The 11,608-nt window shown below is 37.2% G+C and overlaps 1 protein-coding gene across 1 annotated transcript; it reads right to left on the bottom strand.

Annotated features, from left to right (window-relative positions):
• SCR (GRAS family transcription factor) lies at positions 1-3,696 on the bottom strand. The gene is made up of 2 exons (XM_059607259.2): positions 1,040-3,696; positions 1-563 (listed from the first exon to the last, which is right to left on the bottom strand). The coding sequence occupies exons 1-2, from the start codon at positions 3,043-3,045 to the stop codon at positions 107-109; spliced, it is 2,463 nt and encodes an 820-aa protein (XP_059463242.1). The 5' UTR covers positions 3,046-3,696; the 3' UTR covers positions 1-106.
• Positions 3,697-11,608: the final 7,912 nt, after the last annotated feature.

Here is an 11,608-nt window from a genome sequence, read left to right as displayed (position 1 = left end):
TAATCATTAAATCACTGAGGGAGATTAGCTAGTTAACTGCATCATATTGGACGGAACAAATAAAGTGCGGATCGACGAGAACAGAGTATGTAGTGGGAATGGATACTCAATAGTAATGGGTAGATGTAGGAGCAGGAAAAGGGGGCCTCCAGGCCGAAGCAGTGAGCAAGCAAAGGTCTTTCCAACCAAGCTTGAGGGCGCCATTGTCCTCGATCAGGGTGTAACCGTCAGAAGGGAACATGCCGAGGAGCAGGGTAGCCTGGGTTGCGGCATTTCCAGCCAAAGAGATGCCCTTGAACCCACACTGCTGGAGCTTCTCCCTCCAGTTGTGGAACTTCACCTCCCCACTCCTCGAGGGCCCCCCTACCGCCAGCACGTTCCGGATCTCTCTCGATAGCAGCTGCTGCTCTACCACATGCCTCTCCTCGCTTTCCTCCCCGTAGCTTGCCCCTAGCGAATCGAACAGTGCCGAGTAGTAGTGTATTGCCTCCACGAACCTTCCCAAGAAGGAACCTGCGTGGCTCAGGTCCTGCTCTACCACCGTCACCACTTTTGGTGCCAACCTGATACATAATGAAATTTCCCATCCACCGGAGTAGGTTAATTAGCAGCTAGCCTCAGCAAAAAATAAAACTGCCAAATATATTCAATCAATCATAAAACAAAGTCTTCTTTAAATTCGAAATAGGAAAAACTGAAATCAGAAGAAAACCATATACTTCATTACTAGGGGGGAATCAGAAGAAAACCATATACTTCATTACTGATTTCAAGAATAACTCTCCCAGACAGAGATATGTTCGCTCTTTAAATATTCTTGCAAAATAACATCATAATTAACTAACCTTAATCAATTCGTTTTTATAATTCAAAACTAAAATATATGCATAGTCGCTAAAAAAGAATGTAACAGCAATACAAACAAGAAGGAATTATAACAACAGTGACAATGATACTACTAAAAGTCTAAAAAAATCCGGGAATCATGTGTTTAATTAAAAAGTAAATAGAACACGTAAGTTTATGTTGACTGTGATACCTCTGCAAAAGCCACAGTGTATTGGTGTCGGAACCGGTGACATCATAAAGGGAATGTTGCAACCAGTGGACGGCTAGGGCCTCCCTCTTGCTGACATTGAGGTTCTCCGGGTCCAAATTCCCGACTTTGTCGGCCACAGGAATGAACTCAAAGGGAAGCCCCAATTTGTCGGCGAAATCAGACAAGCGCTTGCCCGTCGCCTCTAGAGCGTCCATGGAGGTTCCTAGGCCGGTGAGGCGCACATAAGGAGGTCCCCCAGGTCTAGAAGCCAGGATGTGAAAGAGACCAGGCCACTGGAGACCTTGCATGATGTCCAGATCTATGATGTGAACCCTCTCCTCCCTCTCAAACGCTTCCTGTATGGCCTGATTGGCCGTGAAATGCGAGAACTTCACTAGGGGGCTGATGCCGTTGAACACCTGGAAAGCCGAAGCCATCTTGTGGCTATAGCTATGGCTATGGGGCAACGCCGCGTATATTCCCAGGCACGAGCTCACCAGCCTTGCGGACATTGCCTCGGAGAAGTATGCTGCCACCCGCTGCGCGGCCGTTCCAAAGGGCGTCGACAGTTCGGAAATCTCGTGTAGCATCTTGTTTGCTTCCTCAAAATTATCGGCCGAGACAGCTTCGGCGCATTGAAGGAGCAAGGTCAGAAGGTGTAAGCCTTCTTCGTCTCTCTTCTGCTGCCGCATCTCTTCCTTCTTCTCCCTCGTAAGGATTGCGACACTGTTACTAGTACTAGTACTAGTAGTAGTCGCTGATGTCGCTGACGTCACTGCTGGCGCTGCAGTCTCTGCAGGGGAAGAGTTTTCCTGTTCTTGTTGTCGTTGCTCCTGCACCTGATGCAGTTGATTCAATGAGAGAAGGGAAGAAGCGCTTGACGGCTGCTGCTGCTGCTGCTGATGATGATGATCTTCGAGGATTGGGTTAGGGGAAGCGCTAGGCAGTGGTGTAATTCCCCAGTGCAAGTACAATTGATTCATGGGTTCGGTAGAGGAGAAATTAGGAAGGCCAGAGTCCAATAGATTGAGCTTAATCCGCTCTGAAGATCCTTGCAACTGGCCTTGATGATGATGCTGCTGCTGCTGCACCACCGCCCTTCTCCTCTCCGGATAGTTCGGGATAGGGTCGGCTGACGTCAGGGAGCGGAGCCTGTACTCGAGGAGGGCGGCAAGGTTGGGATTGCAAGGGTAGATGATCTCCTTCACGTTCTGGATGAGCTGTGGAACGGACACGTTGTTGGAGCTGTGGATTAGATCCTTTATGATGCCGTCGATCCACGCCGTGGCTGAGCTGTCTTCCATCGAAGGACTAACAGCAACAGCACCACCCGGATTGGGAACGGTTCTGCTGCTATTAGTATTGTTGTTTCGATATCTTTCGGAAGGAAACAAGGGCAGGCCCGAGAACCCACAAACAGCAGGGGTCTGGCTTTGGGGTTGAGCAGGACCTTGGTGATGATTATGATGATGATGATGAAGCGAGAGGGCTTCGTCGCTATGATCATGACTTAAGTTTGCTGGAGTAACACAAGATAAAAACCCACAAGAGCCCCCGCCTGACGTCATGTTGGTCAACGTCGTGGAAGAAGGTAGCGAAGTGGAGTAGTTGGTCTGTTTTGGATTTGGTTTGGGGAAGTTATCTCCGGAAGCAACATAATTATTACCAGCTGCCACCGCTGGAAAAGAGCTGCGACTCATCGACGAGGCATTGGGGGTTGTGCCAATACTTCGGCGGGAAAACCTTATATAATCATTCATGCTGGTGTTTGTGGTGAAGGTCTGAACTTCCATATCAATCTCAGAGGCCATCCTCTTTCTCAGCATTTTTCCGTTGGACAGGGGTTGCTGAGGTTGTTTCTCGCAGGTGCCGGTGATATTAATATTGTTGTTGTTGGATGCACTCGTCAAGGGGCTTCCACCGCTGGTAATGATATTACTACTCTCTGTATTTTCGTTGCTATGATTGCCACTGACACCAGCATCAAGCATAGCACAAGCAGCCATGGAGACTTACGGGCGGCTGAAGGAAGAAATAGGGGTTCTGGTGTTTTCCCGGCGAAAGACAGAGGCTTTGGTGTATGCTATTCCTCATAAGGAGGGATACAAGATTCGCTAACAATAATATGAAAGAAAGCATTAGTGTTGCCTGATATGAGAAGAAGGGCATCCAAGCAGATAACGGTGTGAGGATTGAGACAGCCGCTTCGGGATTCTGCTCTCTCTCTCTCTCTCTCTCTCTCAACTTTCAACCCAACACGACCTCCTATGTCGTTTCTTTCTTTTTAATTAATAATAATACAGGAACGCCGAAGCCTTGCCTTTTGGATGCTTCTGTTTTCTCATAACCGAGAAGAAAAAGGTAGGGGGTGGGTGGGGAGGGCGAGGCTGGTGTGGCGGTGGTGGTGATGGCAGTTAGCTATGCGTCCTTGTGCGGAGGAATTTATTGTCCCTGGCAAAGGCATATAAGATAGGAAATAATCAAATGGTGCACGTTGATTGATGTTGTTGTTGGGTTGCAAGTGATGCAACTGTATAATACGATAGAGAAAGAAGCAAACCAGTAAAGCAAGTTCTGTGGGAGATTTAGAAAAAAAAAAATGGGCACGTAGGTCTCTGCGTCGTCGTAGAGTGTTTGACGTCTTTGCAGTGACTTGGAATGACTAGTAAGAAATCTCGGCTCCAGCGTTAATGAATGGCCGATCCCAATCTTATCGTCAAAAAATAAAAATAAACTGTTATGTTCAATCAAATCACCACTGGCACTAAAGTCTAAACACGCATACGCCAATAGACTTGTAATTTAGGCCACAGGATTAGCAGCAGTGCTGCCCCTATTAGATTATTATGTCATGAGAATTTCACTATCCATTATTTCGTTACTCCATTTAAGCCTTACTTGATTGCACCACCTAGCAAATATAAAATAAAAACAAGGATTGCACCCCAAACAAAAAATTTAAAATAGCTTGGAAATTAGGGGAGACCATTAGACCAATATACTTTCTGCTCGAAGAAACTACGCGTATTTTAAGTACATTTGTTATGTGTTGACTCTGAAGGTCACTTTCTATTTAAATTCCCACATGGGTAAACGTTTTTAATTGCATTTGCAAGCAAAGCGAACGTCTCAAGCTAATTCCGAGACGTGGCGCCTTAAAATATTACTTTTCCTTTTGCTTCGTTAAACACAGTTCTTGATATAAAATTAGTCTTTTTGTCCTTAATAAAAAAAAATGAACTGAGTGAAGAGAAGGTATTGTTTAAAAGAAATATTACTATTTAATTATTGACAATTTTAACTTAAGAGTAAAGTGCTAATTATATAAACGTCTATACTCACAAACAAACAAAATCAGACTAATTAATAACTCTACTTATTAGCCTTAACATTTAATCAATTGTGTTGTCATTGAATTGGATTTTTGTGGAACTTGTCTACTAGATTTTTAGAAATAAAATTTCTCAATTTTTTTCTTCATACAACTTCGATCTAAAATGAACTAAAACAATTTATGTAAGCTTTAAATGGCGACAACAATTTACTTGGATCTAAATAACTTTGAGTAATGCTAAAAAAAGAGCAGTAATGATGGAGATTGTTTACTCACGTCGGTTTATTTTATAATATAATTTTTTAAATATTACTATTCATAAATTTTGTTTAATAATATTTTATATTATAATAAATCAACGTGCAGGGATGGAGCCAGCCTTGAGAATGGACAATGGCCATGGCTGAAAAAAAATTAATGGGCAGGGGCACATTAGCAAAAAATAAAAATAAAAATAAAAATAAGCATAAAAAATTGTTTTTACCTTTAAAAAAAAAAAAAAAAAATTGTCATTTGGGGGTGGCTCTTGCCCTTGCCAATCCCCCCTTCCTCCGTCCCTGTTTACTCATGTCAGCGTCCCCATTATCACTACTCCTAAAATAACAAAGACTCGTCTCTTGATATAAAAATGCAATTATAATTTTTAACTCGTGCTATAGTTTTGGCTAGACTAAATTGGAGCATTGTGTTAGAATTTTCCAAACCCACGTCATACGCTCACTATATATATATATATATATATATATATATATATCCTGTAAAGCTAAGCCCTTGTGATCCCAAATCAACTTTTGATGAGGTCGAAGTAACAAAAGTTTGGAAGGTATCAAGATTGCAAAACATGGCGGGTTGAGGCTAGAAAGAAGACAGAAGAGAAGTGGGTAGTAGTGTAGTGATCGAGGAAGGGGGGGTGGAGGAGTAGGAGCTGTCAAACCGCAGTTCCCCAAAATTGAAACTTAGTGTTTGACATTTTGCTTTGAGATGCATCATTACCTGTCTACTTTTTCATCTTTGAATTTTACTATATTTTTATTAGTACTTTATTTTGTTTTGCTTTCAGTATTTGGACTTTGTTTGACTAGGGCGCCCCTTAGGTAATTAAAGACATTGCAAATAAAAGCGAGATGGACATTGGACGGACGTCTGAAACTGGCAGCAAACAGCCTACCAAAAAAACATAAAATAAATAAATAAAACTGGCAGCAGACGAGACACAGTAGAAAAAAGTGCACACTTTACGAGGAAAAGTGAGTCGAAATTTTATTTAATTTTCCCAATACAGTGAAGTTGGCGCGTAGAAAGTTGGAAGTCTTTTCGTTCTTTCATGGCTCTCTCTCTCTCTGTATCTGTGAAAGTCTCAGAAGTCTGTCTACACTACAACACGTGAGGGAGAGACGCATCGAGTGCTTCTCCCAAAATAGGTTATAGGTCCGATCTCAACCATATAAGTCCTTTTCAGTTTTCTGATTTCTGATTGATTGTATTTACCTTTTTTCTATTTTACCACAGAGAGTGAGAGTGAGAGGACTCTGCACAGTGCACACGTCAGCTGAGACTTCCTCCCTTCGGATCCCCGTGGTCCCCTTAAACGCTCATGAGCTCATCTATTTTCTGGGTGCACTGCAAATCCCCATCTCCACTTTGTTCCTCTCTCTCTCTCTCTCTCTCTCTCTCTCTGTATTCTCCCTTTATCATTTATTTCAGCAAAAGATGATCCGTGCCGACATTCTCTATTTTTAAAAAAAAAAAAAAAAAAATTACAAACTGAAACCAAAAGGACAAAATAATAAATGAAGAAATTTATATAATTCAGTTTTTTTGCAGTATGATTTTAAATAGTATTGTGAGCCAGTGATGTGAGGTATGAGCCCTCGCGACTCGCGTAGCAGTGAGTTTTGCGACAGGACAGCACATCTATTCTCAACGTACATGATGCGTTTATTGGTAGTATTGAGGTTTATCCGTTTATATTTGAAGTTGTTTGCTTTTTATTGGTAGTATGGTGGTTATTAGCTACGGCGATTGCATGAGGTTTTGATATTTGCAGGGAAAAACACCTGCGTGGCAATCTAATGGACGGGTTTGTAGTGAGGTTTGTAGAATTTAAAATAAAAAAGGAGGTTTGTAGAACGGAGAAAGAAAAATGTCATGAATAACAAATATTTTTATTAAAACATTAGCAACAGCTTTTATTTTTTATTTTTTAATTTAAACAACAAAATTATTTTGTATTTTTTTTATTCAAATATATTTCACAATAATTTCTTACCTTTATCTATATTATTAAAATGTTATTTCTTTTAAGTTCTATTTTTTAAGAAAATTTTAATACAATCTCTAATAAAAAGCAAAAAAAAATAAAAAATGAGATAAAAAAAAATATTTATATTAAAATAATGTATAAGAAAAGCTTTATTTGATTCTTTATACATTGGTAGCACACTAACAGGGCCCACTAGCAGGGCGGACCTACATGTATGCTTGCCCCCAACAATTTTAAATCATCTATTATCCTTAATTAATATTTTTCTTTTCCTCCCCCCAAATTATTTTCTCACTCCTCAAATGAGGGGCTGAAGTCTACTCTTAATTCTTAAACCAAAGTCTTTATTAGTTTATGATAAATGTTGCTTATCGGTTGTCACAGAAGTGAAAATATTGTTTCCAAGAGGTAGCTCAATCGGTTGAGACTACATTTAATGAAGTGAAGGTCACTAGTTCGAATCTACATCCTCCTCTTGTGTAGACATGTCAAAAAAAAAAAAAAGTGAAAATATTGAAAAGTCAAATATATAATAATAAAATTACATTTCTTTTCAGATTCCTTTTGTGCTTGTGAAAATAAATGTAGTAACAAAGACTTTTTTTTCTACCATAGTATAGTAGTAAAATGACTTGTAAATATAAAATGGCTAATTAAGAGAGAGAAAAAAATACTTATCTTTCACGCTCCACAGGTTTTACAGTAAAAAAATTTAAGGTTAAATACTCCAAAACCCCCTGGAGTTTCACAACTTTATTTTTTTCCCCCTGGGGTTTCATTTTTATCACAGGAGGTCCCTGTGGTTTTGATAAGTGACCAAATTAATCCATCAGTTAGTTGACCGTTAGTTGACCGTTAAACTGACACGTGGACCAATCAGACGTCGACACGTGACACATATATTAATTTTTTTTTAATTAAAAAAATGTTTTTTTTAAAAAAAAAATTAAAAAATATATATTAAAAAAAAAAAAAAAAATCGTACGAAACTGGAGGTGGCCGAGAGCCACCCCCATCCGGCCAGATGGGGGTGGCCTGGCCACCCCCATGGCCAAAGGGGGTGGCTCGGCCACCCCCAAATTGCCAAGGGGGTGGCCGAGCCACCCCCAGTTTCGTCCGATTTTTCTTTTTTTTTTTAATTTTTTTTTTAAAAAAATTAAAATTAAAAAAAATTAATATATGTGCCACGTGTCGACGTCTGATTAGTCCACGTGTCAGTCCGTACAGTCAACTATCGGTCAACTAACGGATGGACTAATTTGGTCACTTATCAAAACCACAGGGACCTCCTGTGATAAAAATGAAACCCCAAGGGAGAAAAAATAAAGTTGTGAAACCCCATGAACTAATTTAGTATTTAACCCAAAAATTTATGTCCCTCTTTCTCTCGCTTTGTTATTCCGTATGTCCCTGAACTAGCACAACTGCACAAGGTTTGGGCTTGAGTCCCCCAAATATTTAAAACACCCATTAAACAATATATTTTTTATGAGGTAGGTCCCCAAAAATTAATTTTCTCCCCCTAATTTTTTTTTCTTTTATTTTTTTTTTATTTTTTTTAGAGTTTACTTTGTTTAATGTTTACTTTGTAAAAGAAGAGAGGACTTATCACTACATAATCTAATAATTATTTTAATGGCAAGTGATCTTCCATTTATGTCATGCAAAAATGTGAATGAAAAATAAGAAATTTCGATTATGATTCTGGTTTTTTTTTTTCCCACAAATGATAGCACTAATGATAACGAGAAGTGCTAATGAGTCGAACAAATGAATTCAGAAAATTTTCCAAACTGACATGGCAAGGGTTTTTAAATTTTTTTTAAAAAAAAATGCAATTCCCTTTCTTCTTTTTTTTTTTTTTTTTTTTAGGGTTTACTTTGTTTAATGTTTACTTTGTAAAAGAAGAGAGGACTTATCACTACATAATCTAATAATTATTTTAATGACAAGTGATCTTCTATTTATGTCATGCAAAAATGTGAATGAAAAATAGGAAATTTCGATTATGATTCTGGTTTTTTTTTCCTCCACAAATGATAGTACTAATGATAACGAGAAGTGCTAGTGAGCCAAAAAAATGAATTTAGAAATTTTTTCAAACTGATATGGCAAGAGTTTTTAAATTAAATATATATATATATATACAATTCCCTTTCATTTTTTTATTTTTTTTTTAGGGTTTACTTTGTTTAATGTTTACTTTGTAAAAGAAGAGAGGACTTATCACTACATAATCTAATAATTATTTTAATGGCAAGTGATCTTCTATTTATGTCATGCAAAAATGTGAATGAAAAATAAGAAATTTCGATTATGATTCTGGTTTTTTTTTTCCCCACAAATGATAGTACTAATGATAACGATAAGTGCTAGTGAGCCGAACAAATGAATCCAGAAAATTTTTTAAACTGACATGGCAAGGGCTTTTAAATTTTTTTTTTTAAAAAAAAAAAAAAAATTGCAATTCCCTTTCCCTTATCTACCACTTCAGTTTAAAATTTTTCTTGGTTTCATTTATTTAGCTCCCTAACACTTCCCATAACGAGAATGATAACAATAAAAATGTCATCTTATTGTTTTTCTTTTTGTTTCTTGTGGGGGATTAAACAAAGGAGAAAATTGAATGATTTGGATTTGATCCCTAAAAACTTCTATGTTTTTAAAAAATTAGATGATTTTTCACGAAAATGCACATATAGATATGAATGTCTTGAAATTACTGGTATAAATAAATCTTCCAATAATTTCTGTTGATCTCTATATTTAATTTTCAAGATTCTCCTATAATACGTAGAGATGGTGTTGGTTGTAATTTTGGAAAATGGTGGTTTTTTTATGCTAAATTATCTTATTTGTGTTTTGTCGTTGGTGAAATTCCTGAGGAATCTGAAAAATCACTATCCTCGAGATTAGTGAGTATAAGCTTTATCAATACATAAATAATTTTCGTATTATACGCTAGAAGCCTAGACTTTTCACAACTAATCATCCAGATGAGAAATAGAAAGAGCATAGACAGGTGGGAAAAGGGAGAAAAGAGACAGGCATGGCCAACTGAGCATGTAGAGCAGTTGAAATTGGGGGCAGGGTCACATGGAACAGAAATTCACATTAAGTTAAAAAATATTGATGCAGAAGCGATCATTTGTATTTGATAGGAAAAAGACGGAAGAGGTGGTACCAACGTTGGAGCTTGTCTGCAACACAACAACGGTGTCAATATATATTAACAGAGAAAAGTGGAAGCGGCTCACAGCATAGGCCAAAATCCTACTGCGAAACGTCTCAGCATTCGCTAAAAAGACTTAGAAACATGCATGCATATCATGCCAATCCCATTATGCAAATTCCACTCCACTCTATGATCTTCCCGCCCCTCGTATATACATACTAACACACCTTTGATTGATTGATTTGAAATACACACAATAATTATAAAATCCATTTTCCATCAGATTTGATTGCGTTTTGTTTCTATAACTGTATACTTCTGATCATTTATGCAATTATTCAGCAATTGATTGTCCTATAGATATAACTAAAACATTATGAAAATTATTATCTCCCATGTATTAAATGTTCTTGTTAAAAAAAAAAAAAAAAAAATCCCGGAAAATCACATGTGTTCTCCTAAACAAATGATATTTTTGTTTAAGTAACAAGTAATTGGTTATAAGGTGGGAGTGAATAAACTCTATCGAACACATGCCCTAAGTTAAGTGACTACTTCACTTTTACACAATGTTCGCATTGGGTCTAAATTCGTGGGAGTGAATCAATTCTATTGAACACATGCTTCGAGTTAAGTGTCTATTTCACTTTTACACAATGTTCGCATTGGGTCTAAATTTGTGCATGCTCGTCATACTAGCATAGTTTCAAATTACTATTGAATCAAAATTCAATAGTAATTTTAAATATCACATCAATTTTAAAATAATAAAAAAATGATCTATAACCTTTTTAATCAAATAGCCTTTTTGCGGATTCAATCAAAATCAAGAAAAGTGGTTCAATAAATAAAATAAAAAAGCTAAAAAAATCATTCGATACATTAGAAAGATTTTGCCCATGTTAGAACAGTTGACCACATATAAAGGAGAAAATCGGAAGTGCATGCAATGAGATGGGAGGTTAGTAAAAAAGAGTTTGTTGGAGCGTGTTGGCGACAATAGATTTGTTGCTCCTTAAGTCCATATAACTCGATGGTCTCAGAAAGCAAAGATAGTGTAAAAGAGAACGAAACAAAAGTCTTATTTTTACATGGAGTTCTGCTATCAGGCTATCAAGAGTCAGACAAGTATCTGCCAAAGTCTGATGTGACTTTATTAAAAAAAAAAAAAAAAAATTTGTAGAAAAATCTCTCTTCCTAGTCCTGCTAGATTTTGTTTTGTTTTTTTTTTTTTTTTGGTTAATTTTTTCTAAGTTAATATTTAATTTCTAATGCCTCAAAATTTATTTTTTTTATTTAAAACTAAAACCTATGGGTGAAAGGTTAACTCTTTAGGGACGGTATCACTTAAAAATGATTTTATCATCCTAAATTTAGTGATAATACCTCAAATTTAAATTTTCTTTTAATGTCTCTCTTATCCAATTTAAAAAAAAAAAAAAAAAATGTCATGTCTGACGCTTGAGGCAGCCGAAAATCTCAACTCTTTTACATGATGTCAACCATCTTTTATAGCAAATTTGCCTTAACCATCGCCAACATGGCACATCCTCATTGAAGACTCTCCTATTGCTATGTTCTTTTACAGTAATTATATTTATCACCCAATTATTCCCCATTTATCCCTAAAGCTGATATAGCATAATCTTCCCAACCAAAAAATTAATCTCCATACATCAAATGTTATGGTGGACCACGCCACATCTGCTTTAAAGAAATAAGGGAATAATAAAATGATTTATAGCATTACTCTTTCCTTAGATCTCACTACTTCTTTACGCATATGACTAATTTTAG

The sequence above is a fragment of the Corylus avellana genome, chromosome 10 (genome assembly GCF_965113065.1).
Source record: "Corylus avellana chromosome 10, dhCorAvel1.hap1.2, whole genome shotgun sequence".
NCBI classification, from domain to species: Eukaryota; Viridiplantae; Streptophyta; class Magnoliopsida; order Fagales; family Betulaceae; genus Corylus; species Corylus avellana.
The sequence above is the reverse complement of the archived record's forward strand: the minus strand, read 5'-3'. Positions and strand labels throughout refer to the sequence as shown.

Bases quoted from the DNA above. Each gene is read 5' to 3' on its own strand.
- SCR (XM_059607259.2), bottom strand. From the start codon at position 3,045: ATGGCTGCTTGTGCTATGCTTGATGCTGGTGTCAGTGGCAATCATAGC. The intron at 564-1,039 runs GTATCACAGTCA...ATTATGTATCAG, and splicing joins ACACTGTGGCTTTTGCAGAG to GTTGGCACCAAAAGTGGTGA.